We start from the raw sequence: 27,293 nt of genomic DNA, 5'->3' as shown, positions 1-27,293 counted from the left end.
TTCTTGGAGAGGATCTCAGAACTCATTGTACTTAACAGTTTACAGGCTGAAACCTTTGAAGAGGAATTTATTATATCCTACATGGCCAACATGGTAGAACCCCATCTCTAGTAAAAATACAAAAAATTAGCTGGGCGTGGTGGCAGGTGCCTGTAATCCCAGCTAGTCTGGAGGCTGAGGCAGGAGAATCATTTGAACCCGGGAGGCGGAGGCTGCAGTGAGCTGAGATCACACCACTGCACACACTGCAGTGAGCTGAGATCGTGCTACTGCACTCCAGCCTGGGTGGCAGAGCGAGACTCCATCTCAAAAACAAGTTTATTTTGCCAAGGTTGAGGACACACCCGTCCCATGACACAGCCTCAGGAAGTTGTGACGACATGTGCCCGAGGTGGTGGGGACACAGCTGGTTTTATACATTTTAGGGAGACATGAGACATTAATCAATACATGTAAGAAGTGGGAGGGAGCTTCCAGGTCACAGACGGTGAGACACAGCGGTTACATTCTTTCCAGTTTCTGATTAGCCTTTCCAAAGGAGGCAATCAGATGTGCATCTATCTCAGTGAGCAGAGGGGTGAAGTTGAATAGAATGGGCAGCAGGTTTGTCCTAAGCAGTTTTCAGCTGGAGTTTTCCTTAGTGATTTTGGGGGCCCAAGATACTTTCCTTTCACAAGAGTAATCAGAATCAGTCTATGATTCAATTTTTTTTTTTTTTTTTTTTGAGATGGGGTGTCACTCTGTCACTCAGGCTGGAGTGCAGTAGCACTATTTCAGCTCACTGCAACCTCTGCCTCCCCAGTTCAGGTGATTCTCCTGCCTCAGCCTTGTGAGTAGCTGAGATTACAGGTGTGCGCCACCACTCCCAGCTACAATTTTTAATATATAAATAAAAAGCTTAAGAGAAAAAGGATAAGGAATAGCTGCAGAACAACAGTGTAGTGCCAGGCCTGGGCAACCTGTCAGGAAATTTGTTAACCCTACCTTAAGATATGTCAGAATCCGACCATTTTTTTTTTTTACCACTTCCCTTGCTACCACCTGTTCTACAGTCTACGCTCAACATAACAGCCACTGTGATCCTTTTCAGACATAACCTAGACCATGTCACTCCTCAGCTCAGAATTGCTGCATTCAGAAAGCAAGCCTAGTGCTTATAGTAGTGTGAATGGTTGTAAATGATCTGGCCCCAGTTACCTCTCTAGCCTTCTCTCCCACACTTTGCCCCTGTTTGTTCTCCATTGACACTGACTTCTGCTCCGCTCCTTGAACACACGTGCACACTCCTGCCTTAGAGCTTTTTTACTGGCTGTTTCCTTTGCCTGCAAACAGTTCTCCCAGATATTTGCATGACTAACTCCCTCACCTCCGTCAAGTCTTTTCTGAAATGTCACTTTCCTAACTGAAGCCTGTCCTGACCATCCTATTTAAAATTGCAAACCAACTCCCTTGCCTGGCATTACCCATTCATTTTATCTGCTGTCCTTTTTTGCTGTGGTACTTCCCACCTTCGAAATTCTATGTATTATATTTTCTATTGCTTTATCACTCTCTCTAAATGTGAGCACCACTAAAGGAGGAATCTTTCTCTATTTAATTCACTGAACATCTAGAACGGTGCTGGTCACATAATAGCATCTCAATAGTTGTTTGTCGAGTGAATTCAGTGGACAAGGCTAGCGTAACTTTGATTTGAAAACCCTGCAAGAACAATTCCATAATGGAAAAGTTCAGTCTAGCCTCATAGGAACATAGATGTAAAAATCCTAAACAAAATTTAGTAAATTAAAAGTAGTGATATATACACAGAATAATATATTTTGGCCAGATTGGTTTTAGAGCAGGAATGCAAGGTTTAACACTGTATAATCTGTATAATTTACCTCATTATCAGGCTAAAGTTAGAAAATCATATGATCATGTCAGTAGAGAAAAGTAGGTAGATAAAATGTAGTATCCATGATTAAAATTTATAGCAAACTAACAATGGAAGGGAAGATTATTTTTTTAAAAAAGCTATAACAACCTGGATGTGGTGGTGTGCACCAGTAGTCTCAGCTACTTGGAGGGTGAGGCAGGGATAGTTTGAGCCCAGGAGTTCAAGGCTGCAGTAAGCTATGATCACACCACTATATTCCAGCCTGAATGTCAGAGCAAGAGACCCCATCTCTTTAAAACAAACAAACAAAAATTGTAAGAAGTGTGATACCCAGTGTTTAACATTAAAAACTTTTGCTCTGACATCAGGAATAAGACACAGATGCCCACTATCATTACTTCAGCCAGATCCTAGCCAGGAGAGTAAGGCAGGAAAACAGAAATGAGCTGCAAATAGATTAGAAAGGAAGAAACAAAACTGTTTTCTATGGACGATATAACTGTGAATGTAGAAAATTAAAAAGAACCTACAGATAACATTAGCATTAATAGAAGAGTTCTGTGAACTGCTGGAAAAACTCTTTTCCAAATAAGGTCACATTCTGAGGTGCTGGGGGTTAGGTCTTCAACATATCAAGTTCTGATTCTGGGTGGGGATGCAATTCAGCCCATAACAGTGTCCTTCTAGGAATGTGTCCGTTTCTCCTAGGTTATCTAATTTGTTGGCATACACTTGTTCATAGTATTCATTTATACTCCTTTTTATTTCTATAAGGTTGGTAATAATGTTCCCTCTTTTATTCCTGATTTTAGTAGTTTGGGTTTTCTTTCTCTTTTTTTGGTCTGTCTAGCTAAAATGTGTCAGTTTTGTTGACCTGTTCAAAGAACCAAGTTTTAGTTTTGTTGATTTTTCTATTCTGTTTCATTTATTTCCACAATAGTTTTTATTGTTCCTGGATATGAAATTAATATAAAAATCAGCTGCATTTCTGTATGCCAGCTACAGTTAGAAGGTGATTATTTTTGTAAAAAACACCATTTATGATAGCATTAAATAAATCAAGTACCTAAGAGTAAGTAATAGAAAGTGTACAAGATTTCTGTGAAGAAAACTGTAAACCTTTATTGAGGGACCATAAAGAAGACATCAATTGAAGGATGCAGCATATTCATGGATTAAAATATGAATCCATTTTGTAGTTAATTTTCTTTGAATTTGTTTATAATCTCATACAATTCCCATCAAAATCACAAACAGGTTTTTTTGTTTGTTTTGCTTTGATGTGCATCTTGACAAGCTGTTTCTAAAATGTATGTGGAAACTCAAAGGGCTGAGAACAGGCAAGATATTCTTGAAAGAGAATAAGGCAGAAAGACACTCTTGGGTATCAAGACCTGTTATTAAGTCAGCGTAAACCCTTGACATATGGTAAAGGGGCTTTTCCTATCATTTTTCTTTTCTTTTTACAAATCCATTTTTATTGGTATTTATTTACTTTTCATTAGTTCAAATCCTTGAGGAGTACAGCATCAGAGAGCCGCTGTGACTAGTGGCCTAGGCGGGAAGGGTGCTTTGGAATTCAGCACACATCGTGCCACTGTTTCCGTGGGCGCACGTTACCTTTCTCCACGTTACTCTGGTTTTGTTTGGTTTGCTGCCAGGAGTCAGTATTATTATTTGTACACATAAGTGCATCTCCTGCCCAAATCAAATCTCATTTTATCTCAGCCATAAATACCTTCAGTTTTAAGAAGAGCTGTGTCCTCCCTTTGGTTCTGGAGATCCCGCTGACGGCAAAAATGGTCTTGGCCCACAGCTTTCCAGGCATACTTGTCGTTTAGAATTCCTCCTCCCAGCAGGCCTCCGGGCTTCAAGATGGCAGGAACAGCAAGGGGGCTTTTCGGTAGATGATGCTGGGACAATTGAGTATCTACTTGGAGAAAAAATGGAATTGGATTCATACTTTTGCACCCTGTACAAAAATCAAGTTTAGATGGATTATGGATGCCCTCACGGTTGGGAATGGCTTTTACAAAAAGACAAAGAGGCATTAAATGTGATGAAAAAGTGATACACTTGTGTACTTTTAAAATTGAGAATGTTTCCCAAAACACACGGTTAAGAAAGTCAGAAGGCTAGCTGCAGTGTAGGAGTTATTTACAACATGTGATAAATCCTGACATCACAATTTTGAGCATAAGAAGCCAAATGCTCAGTAATAAATCTTGCTTGATTGCATTTCTGTAAAGCTTAGAAACAGGCAAAACGAATTGTACTGTTTAGGGATGAATTCTTAGGTGATTAAACTCTAAAGAAAAGAATTTTTCTTGATTACTGTAAAGGCAGGACAGAAGGAGGGCCTTCTTAGTTGCTGGTTACCTGTAGTTCTTGACCTGGATGTTTACATGTATGTTGGCTTCATAACATACATGAATATACAATTTAATAAAATTGTATTAGGTACGTCTCTATATTTTTCTGTGAAAGGCAAATAGTTTTTTAAATTGAATGTAATTTTTTCCTTTTTGATGGCTTAGTTGTATAAGAAAATATGTTTACATTTTTAAAAAGCTGTTTTCTCCTGGTGTTTGGAATCTTCAGGTTTGTAGAGATTCACATAGGCTCTTTTGGCTAGGCTCAGATTGAGTAGATAACAAATCAAACCTTTAAGACTTTAGTTCTGTTGTAGTTTTAATAAAACAGAAGAAATAAATCTGTACCAGAATGAAAGTTAGATTTGATATCTCTGCTTTTCAGTATCATCAAAGCTGAGATAGGAAAACCTGAATCTTTGGATGGTTTTATTGTTTCTCTTATTTTGTTTATTAACAATGAAAGATACCTTCATATCTGCCTCACAGATATCCCTCTTTGAAAATCTTGTGACAGAATTAGTTTTTAATCTTTCTGAATTACTCTGTTCACCTAAACAATGTAAACAATATAGAAGGAAGGACATAGTACAGTTATGTACAATCAGTATAATAAATGAAGTTTATTCATGTAATAGAGAATTAAAAGGCCCACCTAGAGGTTGGGAAAGAAAGGTCAGTGCTAGGCCGGGCACAGTGGCTCACGCCTGCAATCCCAGCACTTTGGGAGGCCGAGGCAGGCGGCTTGCCTGAGGTCAGCAGTTCGAGACCAGCCTCGCCAACATGGTGAAACCCCATCTTTACTAAAAATACAAAAATTAGCCTGGCATGGTGGCAAGTGCCTGTACTCCTAGCTACTTGGGAGACTGAGACAGGAGAATTGCTTGAACCTAGGAGGCAGCGGTTGCAGTGAGCTGAGATCGCGCCATTGCACTCCTGCCTGGGCGATAAGAGCAAGACTGTCTCAAAAAAAAAAAGGCCAGCGCTGTGATAGTAAATTCAGAGGTTGTGTCCTCTCCTGGGGTCTCATCTTAGCCACTCCTTTCTCGGTGGTGCTGGAGGTAAGGGTTGGGGAAGCTGTGAAGAGTACTGGTAGAGGCCGGGCGCGATGGCTCACGCCTGTAATCCCAGCATTTTGGGAGGCCGAGGCGGGTGGATCCCCTGAGGTAGGGAGTTCGAGACCAGCCTGACCAACATGGAGAAACCCTGTCTCTACTAAAAATTCAAAATTAGCCGGATGTGGTGGCGCATGCCTGTAATCCCAGCTACTTGGGAGGCTGAGGCAGGAGAATCATTTGAACCCAAGAGGCAGTGGTTGCAGTGAGCCAACATCGTGCCATTGCACTCCAGTCTGGGCAACAAGAGCGAAACTCTGTCTCAAAAAAAAAAAAAAAGATTATTGGTAGAATGGAAGGCACTGACAGCCCAAAGTCTCATGAAAGGATGAAAAATCAGTGAATAAATGAGAGTCTGAGTAAGATCAAGCAAATACTAAGGACTCTGTACTGGCTGTGATACCAAAAAGAAATCAAGGGATTGAGGAAAGCAATTAAAATACAAATCATTATTAGTGAACTTTAAATTTTTTAAACAATTATTTTACCAAGACTTCTGTAGGAAGACAGATCTATAACTTGGGGCTAGAGTAAGAGGTGTTGGAGGTAGACGGGGAACCAGGTGTAACAGGATGGAGAGATGGACAGTACACAGTGTATGTATGCATAAATGTGCACATGGACATATCCGGAAATGTTGAGGAATTTGTGTAGGATTGAGAGAGGATTAGGGTGGCTATTCCTGCAGGTCATATGGGGCAGAAAAAAAAGGATTAGAGTGGCTCATCTTGAAGGAATATGGTCAATTAGTTGAGTAAAATTGATGAAGTAAAACTAAATAACTTATTACAGAATATAAAGAATGATAGGAGGGGAGAAGAAAGGGCTTCTCTTTGTGTAAATATTGGGTATGATCAAGCTAATGAATGTGACTGCTCCCTAGCTGGTCATGAACATTCACCTCAAGATTATTAAATAAGGGATTATGTCTTGTCCAAATATAAATGAAATATTGTTTGTAAGAATGATAAGTTACTTGGCTTTACATTTTAGTAACTACCCCTTAAGACACGTTTCTTTAACTCTTGAAATATTTTATTAGGGGTTGAGCATTCATGATGGTACCTGGAAGTCAGCAATTTATGGTTTTGGAGATCAGAGTAATTTGAGAAAACTACGAAATGCATCCAATCTGAAACCTGTCCCGCTTGTTGGTCCAAAATTGAAGAGAAGGTATATTAACTTAAAATCCATTTTTTATGTATCTAGTCTAAATATATTGTTGTTGGGTTGGCTATTAATAAAGTATGTTACTAAGAAAAGCTTGGAGACTATTTTGTAGTAAGTTCAGAATTGTTTTCACAGATAAATAAGATATAATTAATACATTACCATAAGCTTAAGTACTTCATATATAATAAAACATTTGAATCCTAGGAAATAAGTGAATTTTATGATGACTTTTCACTATCAATATAGAAATTAACTGTCAACTAAATTTTATGTGAGAACTTTTTTCTTTTTTAAAAATTTATTTTAGTTTAGTTTTATACTGCAGGACATGTGTGAGAAGTTTAGAGATAAGAATTTAGGGTTGGGCTGTTGAAAGGAGCATTCTGTTTTTTTTTTTTTTTTTTTTTCTTTTGAGACAGAGTCTCTTTTTGTTGCCCAGGCTGGTCTCAAACCCCTGGCCTTAAGTGATCCTCCTGCCTCGGCCTCCCAAAGTGCTGAGATTACAGGCGTGAGCCACCATGCCCTGCCACTGATTTGCTTATTCAGACATTTACCAGCCAAAGTTGTAATTGCAGGAAATGCAAAATATTCATAGGTCTGTCTTGCAGGTGGCCAATTTCTTATTGTCGGGAACTCAAAGGTTATTCCATTCCTTTTATGGGATCTGATGTGTCTGTTGTAAGGAGGACTCAACGTTACTTGTATGAAAATTTAGAGGAATCACCAGTAAGTATATGTGGTTTATTTATCAATAAAGAATATTCTGTGTGTGTTACAGTTCTCCTATCTATTCAGTGTGGGATATTTTTGTTTATAAGGCAGAAAAAGGAAGAGCTAAATAATACATGTTTCAGCCTCTGGAAATATACAGAATCATTAGGGTAGAACATTTTGTATTTTACAGCCTTGTCTTTTGATTCAGATCTGGCTGCTGAATATCTTTTTAATGTAACACAATAGCAGCAAATTCAATATGGGAAATCCTGCTATCATAAGCACCCCAGAATCCCTGTTTAGCGTTTCAGTTGCTAGAAACTCTTTTGCTTGTGGAAATGTCTGGAACCCTTTCTGTCGATTCTCTCCTTGCCACACCTGGAGTGCCGTCCTGATGCTTTTGGTGAGGAAAGTAATTGCTTTCATTGCGGAGACTTCAGGAGGAAACTATATTTCAAGTTAAAAGGTGGAGGGCATTTTCTCATAGGAGTCTGCATTCTGTAATGTATGATTGCTAAGCTCAGATATATTAGGGATTATGTAGATTTTTGTGCCCAAGTAGGGGAAGCTAATTACTATTTATAAACAATTTTCTTTAAAAAGTAGACTATCATACTTCCTGTTCACCAGGTCTGACAAAACAAACAAAAAATAGGCTCCCAATGTCTGGTTTCTGAACAAGATTTCAGAACATAATGCATTTGTAAAGTGGAAACTGCTTTTGTTCCACATTTGTGATGGAAGGGAAAGGTACAAGTAGCTAACATTCTTACTTGGTCCAAAATGTAGGGAGTAATGTTCTAACTTTGTATTCTCCATCATCTAGGTTCAGTATGCTGCGTATGCAACTGTGGGAGGCATCACCTCTGTTATTAAGCTGATGTTTGCAGGACTCTTCTTTTTGTTCTTTGTGAGGTTTGGAATTGGAAGGCAACTTCTCATAAAAGTAAGTAAGATTTTATGAAATTAGATTGTTTTTATTAGAAGTATTTTCCATGAGTTTTAAAAAAATATCATTGATGTTTTTTTTTTCCCTTTAGTTCCCATGGTTCTTCTCCTTTGGCTATTTTTCAAAACAAGGCCCAACACAAAAACAGGTAATCCTTTCTTTTGTATTCAGACACTAAAATAATATTTTTCTTTGTTTTTACTTTTCCTCAGTGCAATGACGGTATCATCTAACACTTGACAGGGCACTCACTATGTTTCAGATACTCTTTTAAGTTCTTTATGTAAATTAGATTATTCAGTCTTTTCAAACACCCCTTGAATGTAGGTATTATTATTATCTCCATTTTACACATCAGAGAACTGAAGCACACAGAGGCTAAGAAACTTGCCCAAGTTTCTCCAGCTAGTACATGGCCCAGCTGGGATGAGAACCCAGCCATTTAGCTCCAGAAACTGTTCTCTTCACTTCCAGGAATCTCAAATATTCTTCCTCCTCCATTTTTCTCCTCTGTTGTCTTTTCCTTTGTGCCTCCTCTGCCCCCAGTTTCACTTCCTCTTCCACATACCCTGGATTCCGATGGGGGATCAAGTGAGTTTCTGTGTGTCCAGTATCCCCAGCAATGGGACTGCCTCATTTTCTACCATTTGGCTTACAGATCCCAACCCTGGCTCAGGCCTTGGGTCATTAGCTTTCATCTTCTTGACACCAGGCACTCCTGGGGGAAATCCCACTGCTGAACAGATGGTAGCAGCAAGTTCCCGTTTCCCCTTCTGTGGAATGTTAGCATCACTTGCCGATTCTTTTCCTTTTCATTAGTCTTGCCTCTTATCTCCTCTCAGTGGCTTTTTTCAAAATCTACCCAACTGCAGCTGTCTTCCCTATCTGCAAATTATCCCAACTCCTACCTCACTAAAATAATTGAGAGCACTGTTTTGTATCCCCTCAAATTCCTACCCTCAGACCTATCATCATTGTCCCCATCCTGACCTTCTTTCCCCCTCTCTGGATGACATATTCCCTGACAAGGCTAATCCCCCGCCTGAGCACTTAGTGTAGGCGCTGTGCAGGGATGCGCCACCACGCCCGGCTCATTGTTTTGTATTTTTAGTAGAGACACGGTTTCACTATGTTGGCCAGGCTGGTCTTGAACTCCTGACCTCGTCATCCACCCGCCTCAGCCTCCCAAAGTGCTGGGATTACAGGTGTGAGCCACCGCGTCCGGCCTCTTTTTTCTTTTTATTGTGGTAAAATACACAAAACACAAAATTTACCATCTTAACCATTTAAAAATGTTGAGTGGTATTAAGTACATTCATATTGAATAGGAGTGGTGAGAGAGGGCATCCCTGTCTTGTGCCAGTTTTCAAAGGGAATGCTTCCAGTTTTTGCCCATTCAGTATGATATTGGCTGTGGGTTTGTCATAGATAGCTCTTATTATTTTGAGATACGTCCCATCAATACCTAATTTATTGAGAGTTTTTAGCATGAAGGTTGTTGAATTTTGTCAAAGGCCTTTTCTGCATCTGTTGAGATAATCATGTGGTTTTTGTCTTTCGTTCTGTTTATATGCTAGATTCCATTTATTGATTTGCGTATATTGAAGCAGCCTTGCATCCCAGGGATGAAGCCCACTTGGTCATGGTGGATAAGCTTTTTGATGTGCTGCTGGATTCGGTTTGCCAGTATTTTATTGAGGATTTTTGCATCAATGTTCATCAAGGATATTGGTCTAAAATTCTCTTTTTTGGTTGTGTCTCTGCCAGGCTTTGGTATCAGGATGATGCTGGCCTCATAAAATGAGTTAGGGAGGATTCCCTCTTTTTCTATTGATTGGAATAGTTTCAGAAGGAATGATACCAGTTCCTCCTTGTACCTCTGGTAGAATTCGGCTGTGAATCCATCTGGTCCTGGACTCTTTTTGGTTGGTAAGCTATTGATTGTTGCCACAATTTCAGCTCCTGTTATTGGTCTATTCAGAGATTCAACTTCTTCCTGGTTTAGTCTTGGGAGGGTGTATGTGTCGAGGAATTTATCCATTTCTTCTAGATTTTCTAGTTTATTTGCTTAGAGGTGTTTGTAGTATTCTCTGATGGTAGTTTGTATTTCTGTGGGATCGGTGGTGATATCCGCTTTATCATTTTTTATTGCGTCTATTTGATTCTTCTCTCTTTTCTTCTTTATTAGTCTTGCTAGCAGCCTATCAATTTTGTTGATCCTTTCAAAAAACCAGCTCCTGGATTCATTAATTTTTTGAAGGGTTTTTTGTGTCTCTATGTCCTTCAGTTCTGCTCTGATTTTAGTTATTTCTTGCCTTCTGCTAGCTTTTGAATGTGTTTGCTCTTGCTTTTCTAGTTCTTTTAATTCTGATGTTAGGGTGTCAATTTTGGATCTTTCCTGCTTTCTCTTGTGGGCATTTAGTGCTATAAATTTCCCTCTACACACTGCTTTGAATGTGTCGCAGAGATTCCGGTATGTTGTGTCTTTGTTCTCGTTGGTTTCAAAGAACATCTTTATTTCTGCCTTCATTTCGTTATGTACGCAGTAGTCATTCAGGAGCAGGTTGTTCAGTTTCCATGTAGTTGAGCGGTTTTGAGTGAGTTTCTTAGTCCTGAGTTCTAGTGTGATTGCACTGTGGTCTAAGAGACAGTTTGTTATAATTTCTGTTCTTTTACATTTGCTGAGGAGAGCTTTACTTCCAAGTATGTGGTCAATTTTGGAATAGGTGTGGTGTGGTGCTGAAAAAAATGTATATTCTGTTGATTTGGGGTGGAGAGTTCTGTAGATGTCTATTAGGTCCACTTGGTGCAGAACTGAGTTCAATTCCTGGGTATCCTTGTTAACTTTCTCTCTCGTTGATCTGTCTAATGTTGACAGTGGGGTGATAAAGTCTCCCATTATTATTGTGTGGGAGTGTAAGTCTCTTTGTAGGTCACTCAGGACTTGCTTTATGAATCTGGGTGCTCCTGTATTGGGTGCATATATATTTAGGACAGTTAGCTCTTCTTGTTGAATTGATCCCTTTACCATTATGTAATGGCCTTCTTTGTCTCTTTTGATCTTTGTTAGTTTAAAGTCTGTTTTACCAGAGACTAGGATTGCAACCCCTGCCTTTTTTTGTTTTCCATTTGCTTGGTAGATCTTCCTCCATCCTTTTATTTTGAGCCTATGTGTGTCTCTGCATGTGAGATGGGTTTCAACATAGTGTTGGAAGTTCTGGCCAGGGCAATTAGGCAGGAGAAGGAAATAAAGGGTATTCAATTAGGAAAAGAGGAAGTCAAATTGTCTCTGTTTGCAGATGACATGATTGTATATCTAGAAAACCCCACTGTCTCAGCCCAAAATCTCCTTAAGCTGATAAGCAACTTCAGCAAAGTCTCAGGATACAAAATCAATGTACAAAAATCACAAGCATTCTTATACACCAGTAACAGACAAACAGAGAGCCAAATCATGAGCGAACTCCCATTCACAACTGCTTCAAAGAGAATAAAATACCTAGGAATCCAACTTACAAGGGATGTGAAGGACCTCTTCAAGGAGAACTACAAACCACTGCTCAGTGAAATAAAAGAGGATACAAACAAATGAAAGAACATTCCATGCTCATGGGTAGGAAGAATCACTATCGTGAAAATGGCCATACTGCCCAAGGTAATTTATGGATTCAATGCCATCCCCATCAAGCTACCAATGACTTTCTTCACAGAATTGGAAAAAACTACTTTAAAGTTCATATGGAACCAAAAAAGAGCCCGCATCGCCAAGTCAATCCTAAGCCAAAAGAACAAAGCTGGAGGCATCATGCTACCTGACTTCAAACTATACTACAAGGCTACAGTAACCAAAACAGCATGGTACTGGTACCAAAACAGAGATGTAGATCAATGGAACAGAACAGAGCCCTCAGAAATAACGCCGCATATCTACAACTATCTGATCTTTGACAAACCTGAGAAAAACAAGCAATGGGGAAAGGATTCCCTATTTAATAAATGGTGCTGGGAAAACTGGCTAGCCATATGTAGAAAGCTGAAACTGGATCCCTTCCTTACACCTCATACAAAAATTAATTCAAGATGGATTAAAGACTTAAACGTTAGACCTAAAACCATAAAAACCCTAGAAGAAAACCTAGGCAATACCATTCAGGACATAGGCATGGGCAAGGACTTCATGTCTAAAACACCAAAAGCAATGGCAACAAAAGCCAAAATTGACAAATGGGATCTAATTAAACTAAAGAGCTTCTGCACAGCAAAAGAAACTACCATCAGAGTGAACAGGCAACCTACAAACTGGGAGAAAATTTTCGCAACCTACTCATCTGACAAAGGGCTAATATCCAGAATCTACAATGAACTCCAACAAATTTACAAGAAAAAAAAAACCCCATCAAAAAGTGGGCGAAGGACATGAACAGACACTTCTCAAAAGAAGACATTTATGCAGCCAAAAAACACATGAAAAAATGCTCACCATCACTGGCCATCAGAGAAATGCAAATCAAAACCACAATGAGATACCATCTCACACCAGTTAGAATGGCAATCATTAAAAAGTCAGGAAACAACAGGTGCTGGAGAGGATGTGGAGAAATAGGAACACTTTTACACTGTTGGTGGGACTGTAAACTAGTTCAACCATTGTGGAAGTCAGTGTGGCAATTCCTCAGGGATCTAGAACTAGAAATACCATTTGACCCAGCCATCCCATTACTGGGTATATACCCAAAGGACTATAAATCATGCTGCTATAAAGACACATGCACACGTATGTTTATTGCAGCACTATTCACAATAGCAAAGACTTGGAACCAACCCAAATGTCCAACAATGATAGACTGGATTAAGAAAATGTGGCACGGGGGGAGGAGCCAAGATGGCCGAATAGGAACAGCTCCGGTCTACAGCTCCCAGCGCGAGCGACGCAGAAGACGGGTGATTTCTGCATTTCCATCTGAGGTACCGTGTTCATCTCACTAGGGAGTGCCAGACAGTGGGCGCAGGTCAGTGGGTGAGCGCACTGTGCGCCAGCCGAAGCAGGGGCGAGGCATTGCCTCACTCGGGAAGCGCAAGGGGTCAGGGAGTTCCCCTTCCAGGGGTGACAGACGGCACCTGGAAAATCGGGCCACTCCCACCCGAATACTGTGCTTTTCCGACGGGCTTAGGAAACGGTGCCCCAGGAGAGTATAGCCCGCACCTGGCTCAGAGGGTCCTACGCCCACGGAGTCTCGCTGATCGCTAGCACAGCAGTCTGAGATCAAACAGCAAGTCGGCAGCGAGGCTGGGGGAGGGGCGCCCGCCATTGCCCAGGCTCGCTTAGGTAAACAAAGCAGCCTGGAAGCTTGAACTGGGTGGAGCCCACCACAGCTCAAGGAGGCCTGCCTGCCTCTGTAGGCTCCACCTCTGGGGGCAGGACACAGACAAACAAAAAGACAGCAGTAACCTCTGCAGACTTAAATGTCCCTGTCTGACAGCTGTGAGGAGAGCAGTGGTTCTCCCAGCACGCAGCTGGAGATCTGAGAACGGGCTGACTGCCTCCTCAAGTGGGTCCCTGACCCCTGACCCCCGAGCAGCCTAACTGGGAGGCACCCCCCAGCAGGGGCAGACTGACACCTCACACGGCCGGCCAGGTACTCCAACAGACCTGCAGCTGAGGGTCCTGTCTGTTAGAAGGAAAACTAACAGAAAGGACATCCACACCAAAAACCCATCTGTACATCACCATCATCAAAGACCAAAAGTAGTTAAAACCACAAAGATGGGGAAAAAACAGAGCAGAAAAACTGGAAACTCTAAAAACCAGAGTACCTCTCCTCCTCCAAAGGAACGCAGTTCCTCACCAGCAACGGAACAAAGCTGGACAGAGAATGACTTTGACGAGCTGAGAGAAGAAGGCTTCAGACGATCAAATTACTCCGAGCTACGGGAGGATATTCAAACCAAAGGCAAAGAAGTTGAAAACTTTGAAAAAAATTTAGAAGAATGTATAACTAGAATAACCAATACAGAGAAGTGCTTAAAGGAGCTGATGGAGCTGAAAACCAAGGCTCGAGAACTACGTGAAGAATGCAGAAGCCTCAGGAGCCGATGCGATCAAATGGAAGAAAGGGTATCAGCCCTGGAAGATGAAATGAATGAAATGAAGCGAGAAGGGAAGTTTAGAGAAAAAAGAATAAAAAGAAACGAGCAAAGCCTCCAAGAAATGTGGGACTATGTGAAAAGACCAAATCTACGTCTGATTGGTGTACCTGAAAGTGACGGGGAGAATGGAAACAAGTTGGAAAACACTCTGCAGGATATTATCCAGGAGAACTTCCCCAATCTAGCAAGGCAGGCCAATATTCAGATTCAGGAAATACAGAGAACGCCACAAAGATACTCCTCGAGAAGAGCAACTCCAAGACACATAATTGTCAGATTCACCAAAGTTGAAATGAAGGAAAAAATGTTAAGGGCAGCCAGAGAGAAAGGTCGGGTTACCATCAAAGGGAAGCCCATCAGACTAACAGCGGATCTCTCGGCAGAAACCCTACAAGCCAGAAGAGAGTGGGGGCCAATATTCAACATTCTTAAAGAAAAGAATTTTCAACCCAGAATTTCATATCCTGCCAAACTAAGCTTCATAAGTGAAGGAGAAATAAAATACTTTACAGACAAGCAAATGCTGAGAGATTTTGTCACCACCAGGCCTGCCCTAAAAGAGCTCCTGAAGGAAGCGCTAAACATGGAAAGGCACAACCGGTACCAGCCACTGCAAAATCATACCGAAATGTAAAGAACATCGAGACTAGGAAGAGACTGCATCAACTAACGAGCAAAATATCCAGCTAACATCATAATGACAGGATCACATTCACACATAACAATATTAACTTTAAATGTAAATGGACTAAATGGTCCAATTAAAAGACACAGACTGGCAAACTGGATAAAGACTCAAGACCCATCAGTGTGCTGTATTCAGGAAACCCATCTCACGTGCAGAGACACACATAGGCTCAAAATAAAAGGATGGAGGAAGATCTACCAAGCAAATGGAAAACAAAAAAAGGCAGGGGTTGCAATCCTAGTCTCTGATAAAACAGACTTTAAACCAACAAAGATCAAAAGAGACAAAGAAGGCCATTACATAATGGTAAAGGGATTAATTCAACAAGAAGAGCTAACTATCCTAAATATATATGCACCCAATACAGGAGCACCCAGATTCATAAAGCAAGTCCTGAGTGACCTACAAAGAGACTTAGACTCCCACACATTAATAATGGGAGACTTTAACACCCCACTATCAACATTAGACAGATCAACGAGACAGAAAGTCAACAAGGATACCCAGGAATTGAACTCAGCTCTGCACCAAGCGGACCTAATAGACATCTACAGAACTCTCCACCCCAAATCAACAGAATATACATTTTTTTCAGCACCACACCACACCTATTCCAAAATTGACCATATACTTGGAAGTAAAGCTCTCCTCAATAAATGTAAAAGAACAGAAATTGTAACAAACTGTCTCTCAGATCACAGTGCAATCAAGCTAGAACTCAGGATTAAGAATCTCACTCAAAACCGCTCAACTACGTGGAAACTGAACAACCTGCTCCTGAATGACTACTGGGTACATAACGAAATGAAGGCAGAAATAAAGATGTTCTTTGAAACCAACGAGAACCAAGACACAACATACCAGAATCTCTGGGATGCATTCAAAGCAGTGTGTAGAGGGAAATTTATAGCACTAAATGCCCACAAGAGAAAGCAGGAAAGATCCAAAATTGACACCCTAACATCACAATTAAAAGAACTAGAAAAGCAAGAGCAAACACATTCAAAAGCTAGCAGAAGGGAAGAAATAACTAAAATCAGAGCAGAACTGAAGGAAATAGAGACACAAAAAACCCTTCAAAAAATAAATGAATCCAGGAGCTGGTTTTTTGAAAGGATCAACAAAATTGATAGACCGCTAGCAAGATTAATAAAGAAAAAAAGAGAGAAGAATCAAATAGATGCAATAAAAAATGATAAAGGGGATATCACCACCGATCCCACAGAAATACAAACTACCATCAGAGAATATTACAAACACCTCTATGCAAATAAACTAGAAAATCTAGAAGAAATGGATAAATTCCTCAACACATACACCCTCCCAAGACTAAACCAGGAAGAAGTTGAATCTCTGAATAGACCAATAACAGGAGCTGAAATTGTGGCAATAATCAATAGCTTACCAACCAAAAAAAGTCCAGGTCCAGATGGATTCACAGCCGAATTCTACCAGAGGTACAAGGAGGAGCTGGTACCATTCCTTCTGAAACTATTCCAATCAATAGAAAAAGAGGGAATCCTCCCTAACTCATTTTATGAGGCCAGCATCATCCTGATACCAAAGCCTGGCAGAGACACAACAAAAAAAGAGAATTTTAGACCAATATCCTTGATGAACATTGATGCAAAAATCCTCAATAAAATACTGGCAAACAGAATCCAGCAGCACATCAAAAAGCTTATCCACCATGATCAAGTGGGCTTCATCCCTGGGATGCAAGGCTGGTTCAATATACGCAAATCAATAAATGTAATCCAGCATATAAACAGAACCAAAGACAAAAACCACATGATTATCTCAATAGATGCAGAAAAGGCCTTTGACAAAATTCAACAACCCTTCATGCTAAAAACTCTCAATAAATTAGGAATTGATGGGACGTATCTCAAAATAATAAGAGCTATTTATGACAAACCCACAGCCAATATCATACTGAATGGGCAAAAACTGGAAGCATTCCCTTTGAAAACTGGCACAAGACAGGGATGCCCTCTCTCACCACTTCTATTCAACATAGTGTTGGAAGTTCTGGCCAGGGCAATTAGGCAGGAGAAGGAAATCAAGGGTATTCAATTAGGAAAAGAGGAAGTCAAATTGTCCCTGTTTGCAGATGACATGATAGTATATCTAGAAAACCCCATTGTCTCAGCCCAAAATCTCCTTAAGCTGATAAGCAACTTCAGCAAAGTCTCAGGATACAAAATCAATGTGCAAAAATCACAAGCATTCTTATACACCAATAACAGACAAACAGAGAGCCAAATCATCAGTGAACTCCCATTCACAATTGCTTCAAAGAGAATAAAATACCTAGGAATCCAACTTACAAGGGATGTGAAAGACCTCTTCAAGGAGAACTACAAACCACTGCTCAAGGAAATAAAAGAGGATACAAACAAATGGAAGAACATTCCATGCTCATGGGTAGGAAGAATCAATATCATGAAAATGGCCATCCTTCCCAAGGTAATTTACAGATTCAATGCCATCCCCATCAAGCTACCAATGACTTTCTTCACAGAATTGGAAAAAACTACTTTAAAGTTCATATGGAACCAAAAAAGAGCCCGCATCACCAAGTCAATCCTAAGCCAAAAGAACAAAGCTGGAGGCATCACACTACCTGACTTCAAACTATACTACAAGGCTACAGTAACCAAAACAGCATGGTACTGGTACCAAAACAGAGATATAGATCAATGGAACAGAACAGAGCCGTCAGAAATAATGCCACATATCTACAAGTATTTGATCTTTGACAAACCTGACAAAAACAAGAAATGGGGAAAGGATTCCCTATTTAATAAATGGTGCTGGGAAAACTGGCTAGCCATATGTAGAAAGCTGAAACTGGATCCCTTCCTTACACCTTATACAAAAATCAATTCAAGATGGATTAAAGACTTAAATGTTAGACCTAAAACCATAAAAACCCTAGAAGAAAACCTAGGCATTACCATTCAGGACATAGGCATGGGCAAGGACTTCATGTCTAAAACACCAAAAGCAATGGCAACAAAAGCCAAAATTGACAAATGGGATCTAATTAAACTAAAGAGCTTCTGCACAGCAAAAGAAACTACCATCAGAGTGAACAGGCAACCTACAAAATGGGAGAAAATTTTCGCAACCTACTCATCTGACAAAGGGCTAATATCCAGAATCTACAATGAACTCCAACAAATTTACAAGAAAAAAACAAACAACCCCATCAAAAAGTGGGCAAAGGATATGAACAGACACTTCTCAAAAGAAGACATTTATGCAGCCAAAAATCACATGAAAAAATGCTCACCATCACTGGCCATCAGAGAAATGCAAATCAAAACCACAATGAGATACCATCTCACACCAGTTAGAATGGCAATCATTAAAAAGTCAGGAAACAACAGGTGCTGGAGAGGATGTGGAGAAATAGGAACACTTTTACACTGTTGGTGGGACTGTAAACTAATTCAACCCTTGTGGAAGTCAGTGTGGCGATTCCTCAGGGATCTAGAACTAGAAATTCCATTCGACCCAGCCATCCCATTACTGGGTATATACCCAAAGGACTATGAATCATGCTGCTATAAAGACACATGCACACGTATGTTTATTGCGGCATTATTCACAATAGCAAAGACTTGGAACCAACCCAAATGTCCAACAATGATAGACTGGATTAAGAAAATGTGGCACATATACACCATGGAATACTATGCAGCCATAAAAAATGATGAGTTCACGTCCTTTGTAGGGACATGGATGAAATTGGAAAACATCATTCTCAGTAAACTATCGCAAGAACAAAAAACCAAACACCGCATATTCTCACTCATAGGTGGGAATTGAACAATGAGAACACATGGACACAGGAAGGGGAACATCACACTCTGGGGACTGTTGTGGGGTGGGGGGAGGGGGGAGGGATAGCACTGGGAGATATACCTAATGCTAGATGACGAGTTGGTGGGTGCAGCGCACCAGCATGGCACATGTATACATATGTAATTTACCTGCACATTGCGCACATGTACCATAAAACCTAAAGTTTAATAATAATAAATAATAATAAAAGAAAAAAAAAAAAAAAAAGAAAAAAAAAAAAAAAAAAAAAAAAAAAAAAGAAAATGTGGCACATATACACCATGGAATACTATGCAGCCATAAAAAATGATGAGTTCATGTCCTTTGTAGGGACATGGATGAAATTGGAAATCATCATTCTCAGTAAACTATCGCAAGAACAAAAAACCAAACACCGCATATTGTCACTCATAGGTGGGAATTGAACAATGAGAACACATGGACACAGGAAGGGGAACATCACACTCTGGGGACTGTTGGGGGGTCGGGGGACGGGGGAGGGATAGCATTGGGAGATATACCTAATGCTAGATGACGAGTTAGCGGGTGCAGCGCACCAGCATGGCACATGTATACATATGTAACTAACCTGCACATTGTGCACATGTACCCTAAAACTTAAAGTATAATTTAAAAAAAGTACATTCATATTTTTGTGCAGCCATTACCACCATCCATGTCCAGAACACTTTTCATCTTGCAAAACTGAAACTCTACACCCGTTAAACAATAACTCCTCATTTCCGCCTTCCCCCAGCCCCTGGCAACTGCATTCCACTTTCTGTCTCTATGAATTTGATGACTCCAAGTGCCTCATGTAAATGGAATCAATCTTTGTCTTTTTGTGACTGGCTTATTTCACTTAGCGTAAGGTCTTCAAGGTTCATCCATATTGTAGCATATGTTCGAATTTCTTTCCTTTTTAAGGGTGAGTGATTGTCTGTTGCCTGTCTGGATCACATTTTGTATATCCATTCATTCATCAGTGAACACATGGGTTGCCTCCAGCTTTTGGCTATTGCCAGTTATGCTGCTGCGAACATCGGTGTACAGATACCTCTTCAAGACTCTGTTTTAAATTCTTTTGGGCATATACTCAGAAATGGAATGCTATACTGTATGTAAATTATATATTTAACTTCTTGAGGAACCACTAAACTGTTCTGCAGAGCTGCTGCACCGTTTTACCTTCCCACCAGCAGTAGACAAGAGTTCCAGTTTCTCCTCATCCTCACTGACATCTGTTATTTTCTGTAATGGCCGTGAGGTGGTGTCTCATTGTATTTTTGATTTGCATTTACCTGATGATTATTAGTGTTGAACATCTTTTCATTTGCAATTATTGGCCATTTGTATGTCTTCTTTGGAGAAAATATTTTCAAATCATATATTTGACAGAAGATTCATATCCAGAAAATATAGAGAACTCCTAGAACTCAATGACAACAAACAACCCAATTCAAAAATGAACAAAAGGACTTGAAAATATTTTCTGTTATTCTTTGGGTTGCCGTTTTACTTTGTGGATAGTGCGGTCTTCCATCTCATGGTTGGTAGTGCAGGCTTCCGTCTCTTGCTTGAACTTTTCATAGCCTTCCTATGGTTTCTTTCTAATCTGTCTTCCCGCTGCTGTCCAAGAGATCTTTCTAAGACAGAAAATCTGACCTTGTCATTGCCTTCTTTATAAAATGTTCCTGACCCACTGCTTTGGCAGTGATTCTTAACTGAGATTTCATATATCAGAATCATGGCCGGGCGCAGTGGCTCACACCTGTAATCCCAGCACTTTGGGAGGCTGAGGTGGGCCGGATCACTTGAGGTCAGGAGTTCGGGACCAGCCTGGCCAACATGGTGAAACCTCATCTCTACTAAAAATACAGAAATTAGCTGCACGTGGTGGTGCACGCCTGTAGTCCCAACTACTCAGGAGGCTGAAGCAGGAGAATTGCTTGAACTCAGGAGGTGGAGCTTGCAGTGAGCCGAGATCAGGCCACTGCACTCCAGCCTGGGCGACAGAGCGAGATTCCTTCTCCAAAAAAAAAAAAAAGAATCACCTAGGAAGCTTTTTTCACCTACACATGCCCTCATCCTGCTTCTGGACATTCTGATTCAGTAGGTCTGGAGTGGGGCCTGAAAGCATAAAGCAGTGGTTCCCAACTTTGGAAGAGAACTCCAAACAGATGACCAGAGGCTCTAGTTCAGTTGGTCTGGAATGCAGCCTGGGCACTGGGGCTTTCTAAATCTGCCCAGTGATGCTAATGTGCTGCCAGGGTTGAGAATCACTACTGTGGAGGAAGGAAGAAGGTTCCAGATTTGAGTGGTTTTGGAACCTACCCCTGGAGCACAACTGGCCGGAAGTCCATCTTCAGAGACGTGAGGCATCCTAGACCCTTCATGATGTAGTTCTGGATAGCACATAGGTTTCATTTTTCATCTAACTTTGATTAAATTGGTAGTAGCCACCCAGAGACTATGCTGGGTTGGATAGTGTGTGTAGCCTGAGAGAAGATTAGAACCCATTAGTGTGGGCGCCATAGCAGGAGAGGGGACAAGTGTGGCATGTGTGTCTGACCTTGTCTGTACCCTCTTGAACTGTATGTTCTGGAAAGGCTATGCTACTGCATCCCTTCTTCCCTTTAAATAATGGGTTCTCCTTTCTGGAATCCATCTACTTTTGGGGTTTTTAAAAAACCATTAAAGTGTGTGTGTGTGTGTGTGTCTGTCTGTGTGTGTGTATACACTTTCAGAACCATTGCCCTCTGCCCCAGTAGATTAATAACACCCTCCTCTGAGCTATTCCTGTATGTTTTAGTTCGTGTCTCATTGTTATTTAATCTGTTTCTCTCTCTCTCCCCCTTCCCTCCTACTAAACTGTAAGCTCCAGCAAAGGCAGTGATCATATATTTATGTCTCAGGGCCTAACATGGTATCTGACCCTTAGCTGATACTTAATAAAAATGTGTTGATCATGATTGAATTCTTTATCACCTCATTCCTAAAGTTAGTGATTGTGAAAGATGCTAGGATAAGTCCTCTAGAATTTAATTTTTTGAGTCAAATTTTTACATCTTTAAGTGGAACAATTATATACCTGTACTCCAGGCCCATATTTCCATTACTCGCTGGCTGTTTTTGTCTTGTCGCCTCAAATAGGCATCTAAAACCAGATTTCTACTTTCTGCCCCCCAATAAAAACTATCTCTACTTCATCTTTATTTCCTCCCTATTTCTTACCACTCCCCTTCCCCGCACCATCACACCAGTCTTCAAAACTTACAGCTTCGAAGAATTAATTTTCACTCCCTGCTTAAATGATGACAGGATATTCTGGCAGATAAAATAATGTTTTCATCTATTGAAAATGTCTCACTTGAAATAGAATAGTTGGTTTTACTATGTTCCAGGAGGAAATGACGTATTTATGAAATGCGCCCTTTGCTTTCTCTTTCACAGATTGATGCTGCCTCATTCACGTTGACATTCTTTGGTCAAGGATACAGCCAAGGCATTGGTACTGATAAGAACAAACCAAATATCAAAATTTGTACTCAGGTGAAAGGACCAGGTATTTCACATATCACTTAAGAATGCTTGGGAATTTTATACTCTTAAGCTATAAAGTAGAATGCCATTACAATATATTCTTTTTAAAGCTTAATTGTTTTAGAAATACAGTTGTACAAATTAAGTAACTTAAAATTATTCTGTCAAAAGAAGATTGAAATTATTGATATAATCCAATTTTATTAGTGCATCCTTCCCTCTGGCTGTTTTTGGAGTATGATTCAGTAATTCAGAATGGCAAATTTTAATTAGTATTAATAGTAAAAGGGATTGGTTGATATTTACCTGTTTGAATCTCATATGCAAGTAGTATAATTAAAACATCAGTCAAATCTGTGCTCTAGGATTTCTTTACCCTGACATTGTTTGTAAAATGCGTATGCACACGTGCACTTTTCAAGGGAAGGGAATGGCTTCTGATAGGTTGTTAAAAGAATGTTGCCCAAAAACGTTCAAGAACTTTTGCTATACATTTTAGAGAACTATGCAGAGACAGACAGGTCCACTTGTGAACTGTGGTATAATTACTGTCAGAGACAGACAGGTCCACTTGTGAACTGTGGTGTAATTACTGTCAGAGACAGACAGGTCCACTTGTGAACTGTGGTATAATTACTGTCAGCTCTGACAGGTCACAGGCTATACTTTTTTATTGAGACGGGGTCTCACTATGTTGCCTAGGCTGGGCTCTAGCAATCCTCCTGCCTCAGCCTTCTAAAGGGTTGGGATTACAGGCATGAACTGCCATGCCTGGCCCACGGGAGATTTTAATCAAGCCAGATGATAGTATGTTTCCATCTTGCCCTTTTCTCAAATTCCCACCTGACTTTTTAAGGTAAATTGACTGTATTTTCATTATTTAACAGGATTATAAATGCTAATGTTCCATTTGTTTATAAAGATTTTTTTAACTTATGTTTAGTCGTTTTTCTTTAAGAAAAAATTGAGAGGTTTTTTTTGTTGTTTTTAAGTGAAGTGTGTGAATACAGATAGGGATCGGCTCAGTGTACAATAGAGAAACGAAAAACCTAGGATCATTGGCTTCAGTGATTGTCAAGAAGCAGTGCAGTGCAGTGGGTAGGAGTGTGGACTTTGGAACCAGCTGCCTGGGTGTGATTCTGGCTCAGTCACTACCTGTTAGTTTGGGCAAGTCACTTAACCTCTCTCTCTATGGGATAAAAGTAATATTGACCTTAAATAATTGTTATGAAAATTAAATGAGTTTAATAGATCTAAAGCACTTAGTACAGTTCCTAACACTTAATTAATACTTTCGATATGTTATTTTTGTTAAGTGACCAGAGTATCTATTGAAAAAAAATCTGCACACCTAGAGTAAGATATAAAATCTACCATTTGCTTTTTGACGTGTTGAATGGATACTTCATGAATGCTTTCTTTTTCCTTGATCAACTGTTTTCTGCAGAGGCTGGTTATGTGGCTACCCCCATAGCTATGGTTCAGGCAGCCATGACTCTTCTAAATGATGCTTCCCATCTGCCTAAGGCGTAAGTTTGGTTTTCTTCCCATTAGAAGAGCTTTTTTATCTGTGTTATATTTTAGCTTATTTTGATTTGATTTTCAGGCTTTGGGTTTGCATGTAAGCATTTATAGTTCAGTTCCTTTGCTTCAAAAATATAGGTAAATTAAAACTGTGAGAAGGACAGCTTCTTACCAGCCCAGAGTTGGTCCCAGAGGAACAACTGCGGAGGTAAATGAGAGGAGACAGAAAAGTTGGAGAGCCATAAGTTAACTTCAGCTCTTTATAAAGATAGTTCAAGTCCAGAGTCAGCCACTCAAAAAAGGTCCCTGTTGTTAAGTAGTATTACTAGGAGCCTCCAATCAGTGCTGAACTATACCCAGCTGGCAGTGGTAACCCTGACTGACACCAGCATAAATGGAACCATGGGATCCTGGCTAGATGATTATCAGACGTACTATCTTACTGGAGCATTTAGCTGTCACCCTAAAACTAGGCCAGCTTTTCAAATGAGCATAGGCTGCTGCTGAGAAGTGAATCAGGCATGACCTAAAACAGGATTAATAAAAGTAAAATTTGTATGTAGCAAAACCTAATTAAATTTTTTCAAATACTTAGGTCCCCATTGAAAATATTTAGTATTTATGAATGTTAGCTATTATATTTTTAAAAACTTCTTTTTCGTCCAATTTAAGTTCTGTTTACACTTTAATAATAATTAATTACCTAAATTTATTCCATTCGGGTCTTTCTTTAATCCCCGTAAGTCTGAGGACTGTCCTTGTAAACAGCAGCGGTTCTTCGGGGTGATGGCGCACAGTGCACCCATTGAACACATGCATGGAATGGAAACAGTATCACCAGGAACGGAGCCAGTCTAGATAGGGCTGGCTGTGGTGCAAGTTTCTCCTGACTAATAGCTACTCACTCATTTGGCTGATTTTAGGAAGGAATCAAAGGTAGCCATGATTACCATGAAGACTTGGGTTTTCAGGGGTTCTGTAGCAATTTGATAGTAAGGCCTGTGAAATAGGAGACTGGAGAGGAGCTGAGTGCACTGTTTTCTCTTGTTGTTGTTTTATAGGGGCGGGGTCTTCACACCTGGAGCAGCTTTTTCCAAAACAAAGTTGATTGACAGACTCAACAAACACGGTATTGAGTTTAGTGTTATTAGCAGCTCTGAAGTCTAAACACTGGAAGAATTAACTGAAGTCATAACGTGCGCAAATTAACAGCTTCTCTATTTGATATTTGAAATTCTTCTGTAAGCCCATCTGAGTGTATGTGGAAACGATTGTCAAATCTAAAATATCTATATATTAAAAAGCAGGAAATTGTCCTAGCTTACCCTAAATTTCAAATCTCAGTTGATTTTGTGATTTTATTGCTTATAAGAGAGAACTCATATTTGACATATGTTTTTCATTGATGTGTTCCTGGTGAATTTTCACGAATGAGCTGGCAGGTCTAATGCGGGAGGCGGTGTCCCAGTCTGTGTTGCAGCAGCACTGCTCATCGAGGTGCACACCAGCGTTAGTGTCGGGCAGTAACTGCCGCTAGCCTTGCTGCAGCAGAAAGGAAATCTCACCTTCCAGTGAGTTTCTCCACATACTGTCTTGAGCCTTTGCTAAAGTAAACTGCACTTTTTGCTATTTTTGCCTAGTTTTTCACCGATCTATACTGATTTCGGACTGTTACCTAAGTTGAAAAATAAAAGGTTGTCAATTGAATGGTGGTTTAGTGTTTGGACCTGCCTATGTATTTGTATAGTGGTAGAAACATGCTGCTTAAGTGGCCTAACCTGTTTCTTGCCAATAAGTGGGCTTATCATTTTATCTTTAGTAATTCTATATCTGTGACTAGGTTTAAGGATACAGCTTATAAGCTGCTATCAATTTTCACTACCTAAGCAGAATTTTTCTCTAATTTACTTTTTGTATTTTATCTAGGTTTTACATGGAAGCCCTAAAATAAGGCAAAAGACTTTTTCTTTTGTAATAAGCATATAATAAACACATATATACATAGCAATCATGTTGTTCATTACCTAAACAAGACAGCCACTCCTTTATGGAATTTCTACTAAAAAGTGAGGAACATAAAATATTTAGGAATATTATTCGTGTTGGGAAACCCTTCTGTTCTGCCTGTAAGAAGAAGGGGGTGGGTATCTAAGTCGAAGAGGCCTGTAAGAAGAAGGGTGGGTATCTAAGTCGAAGAGGGAGTTCTTGGTGGTAGTATTGCCCACCCTAACTCTGCTTCCTCTGTCCTGGCCTGGTCATCACAAGATACAGATCCTCAGCTGTGCCCTAACTTGTGGGACCTTAGAAAAGGTTTTATCGGCTGTGAAATTAGAAAGCAGTACGGGTGCAATAGAGCCCACAACTAGCTGCACATCTGAATCACAAAACAGTAACAGGTTCCTCAGTGCCTCCAGCAACTTGTGTTCGGGAGGTCAGGAGGTCCAAGCCTCTGTGTTTTTGATATGCATTTGGGAACCGCTGGGTGAAGCTGCATATCCTGTCCCTGTTTCTAGCTTTGCAATGTATGCTCGAGCATTGACTCTGATTCTGAAGGTAGCAGTGTGACCCCGTCCTCTGGCTTGAGGTACATGTGTGTCTCATCCTGATTTTCCTTTTAATCCCCCAAGGTTCTGCCTGCTCCCATTTGCTGAAAGTATATGACTCACCTCAGTTGAGTAAACTGCTAATTGTCCAAAATGTTGAGGCTCAGTTCAAGACACAGAAGCCATTCCCGCTCCCAGTGGCCAGGCCCAGAGGACTGGAGTCTGCCTAGCCTCTACTGTTACTGGGTCTCACTGACAGAGTCTTCCCAGGATTCTGTGATACCTTTGCTGGCCCTGTCCTGCTGTCACCACGAGGTGCTCCACACTTGGGCTCCAGGATTACAGCAGTTTTTTTAGTTCACTTGTGTATGTGGTCAGGGCCTGAGCTGCAAGCAAAACCCATGCCTCCCTTATGAATCCTTGGACCCTGCTCTTAAGCTGAAATCACTAGCCCAGATTACCTTGTCTTTCTAGAGGTTCCTTTTTGGAGCCCTTGACAGCCTCTCCTGCCAGTGCAGCTTTGGCGTCATCCTACTTGACCTTCCTTAACTTCATATTTTAGGGAGCAAGGATTGAGGTTGTCACCCCTTATTTTCTCCTTCCTGATTTTTTCTGCATGTCAGCCAGGACTCCCAGGGACAGTCCTGCACCGTCAGGCAGCAGGCCATCACGGTTAGGAATGCAGGCTCTGGCATCAGCCTCCGTGCTTACAGTGGCCTGGGCACGTTACTCAACCTCATCGAATTATTGTGAGAATTAAATGAGCTAACATGTTTAGCACTTGGATTAGTGCC

The 27,293-nt window shown here is 40.5% G+C and overlaps 1 protein-coding gene across 1 annotated transcript in view; it reads left to right on the top strand.

The window, feature by feature from the left end:
* Positions 1–25,663, top strand: part of SCCPDH (saccharopine dehydrogenase (putative)) — a 55,370-nt gene extending 29,707 nt beyond the window's left edge. Inside the window, exons 6-12 of the mRNA XM_054482059.2 lie at positions 6,409–6,539; positions 7,148–7,265; positions 8,080–8,199; positions 8,294–8,350; positions 22,343–22,454; positions 23,880–23,961; positions 25,018–25,663. Of these exons, the coding sequence (XP_054338034.1) occupies positions 6,409–6,539; positions 7,148–7,265; positions 8,080–8,199; positions 8,294–8,350; positions 22,343–22,454; positions 23,880–23,961; positions 25,018–25,123 (726 nt within the window). The 3' untranslated portion in view covers positions 25,124–25,663. The remainder of the gene's footprint in view (positions 1–6,408; positions 6,540–7,147; positions 7,266–8,079; positions 8,200–8,293; positions 8,351–22,342; positions 22,455–23,879; positions 23,962–25,017) is intronic.
* Positions 25,664–27,293: the final 1,630 nt, after the last annotated feature.

Source organism: Pongo pygmaeus, chromosome 1, assembly GCF_028885625.2.
Source record: "Pongo pygmaeus isolate AG05252 chromosome 1, NHGRI_mPonPyg2-v2.0_pri, whole genome shotgun sequence".
NCBI classification, from domain to species: Eukaryota; Metazoa; Chordata; class Mammalia; order Primates; family Hominidae; genus Pongo; species Pongo pygmaeus.
Note: the sequence above shows the minus strand (reverse complement) of the source record. Positions and strands in the feature narration are given on the sequence as shown.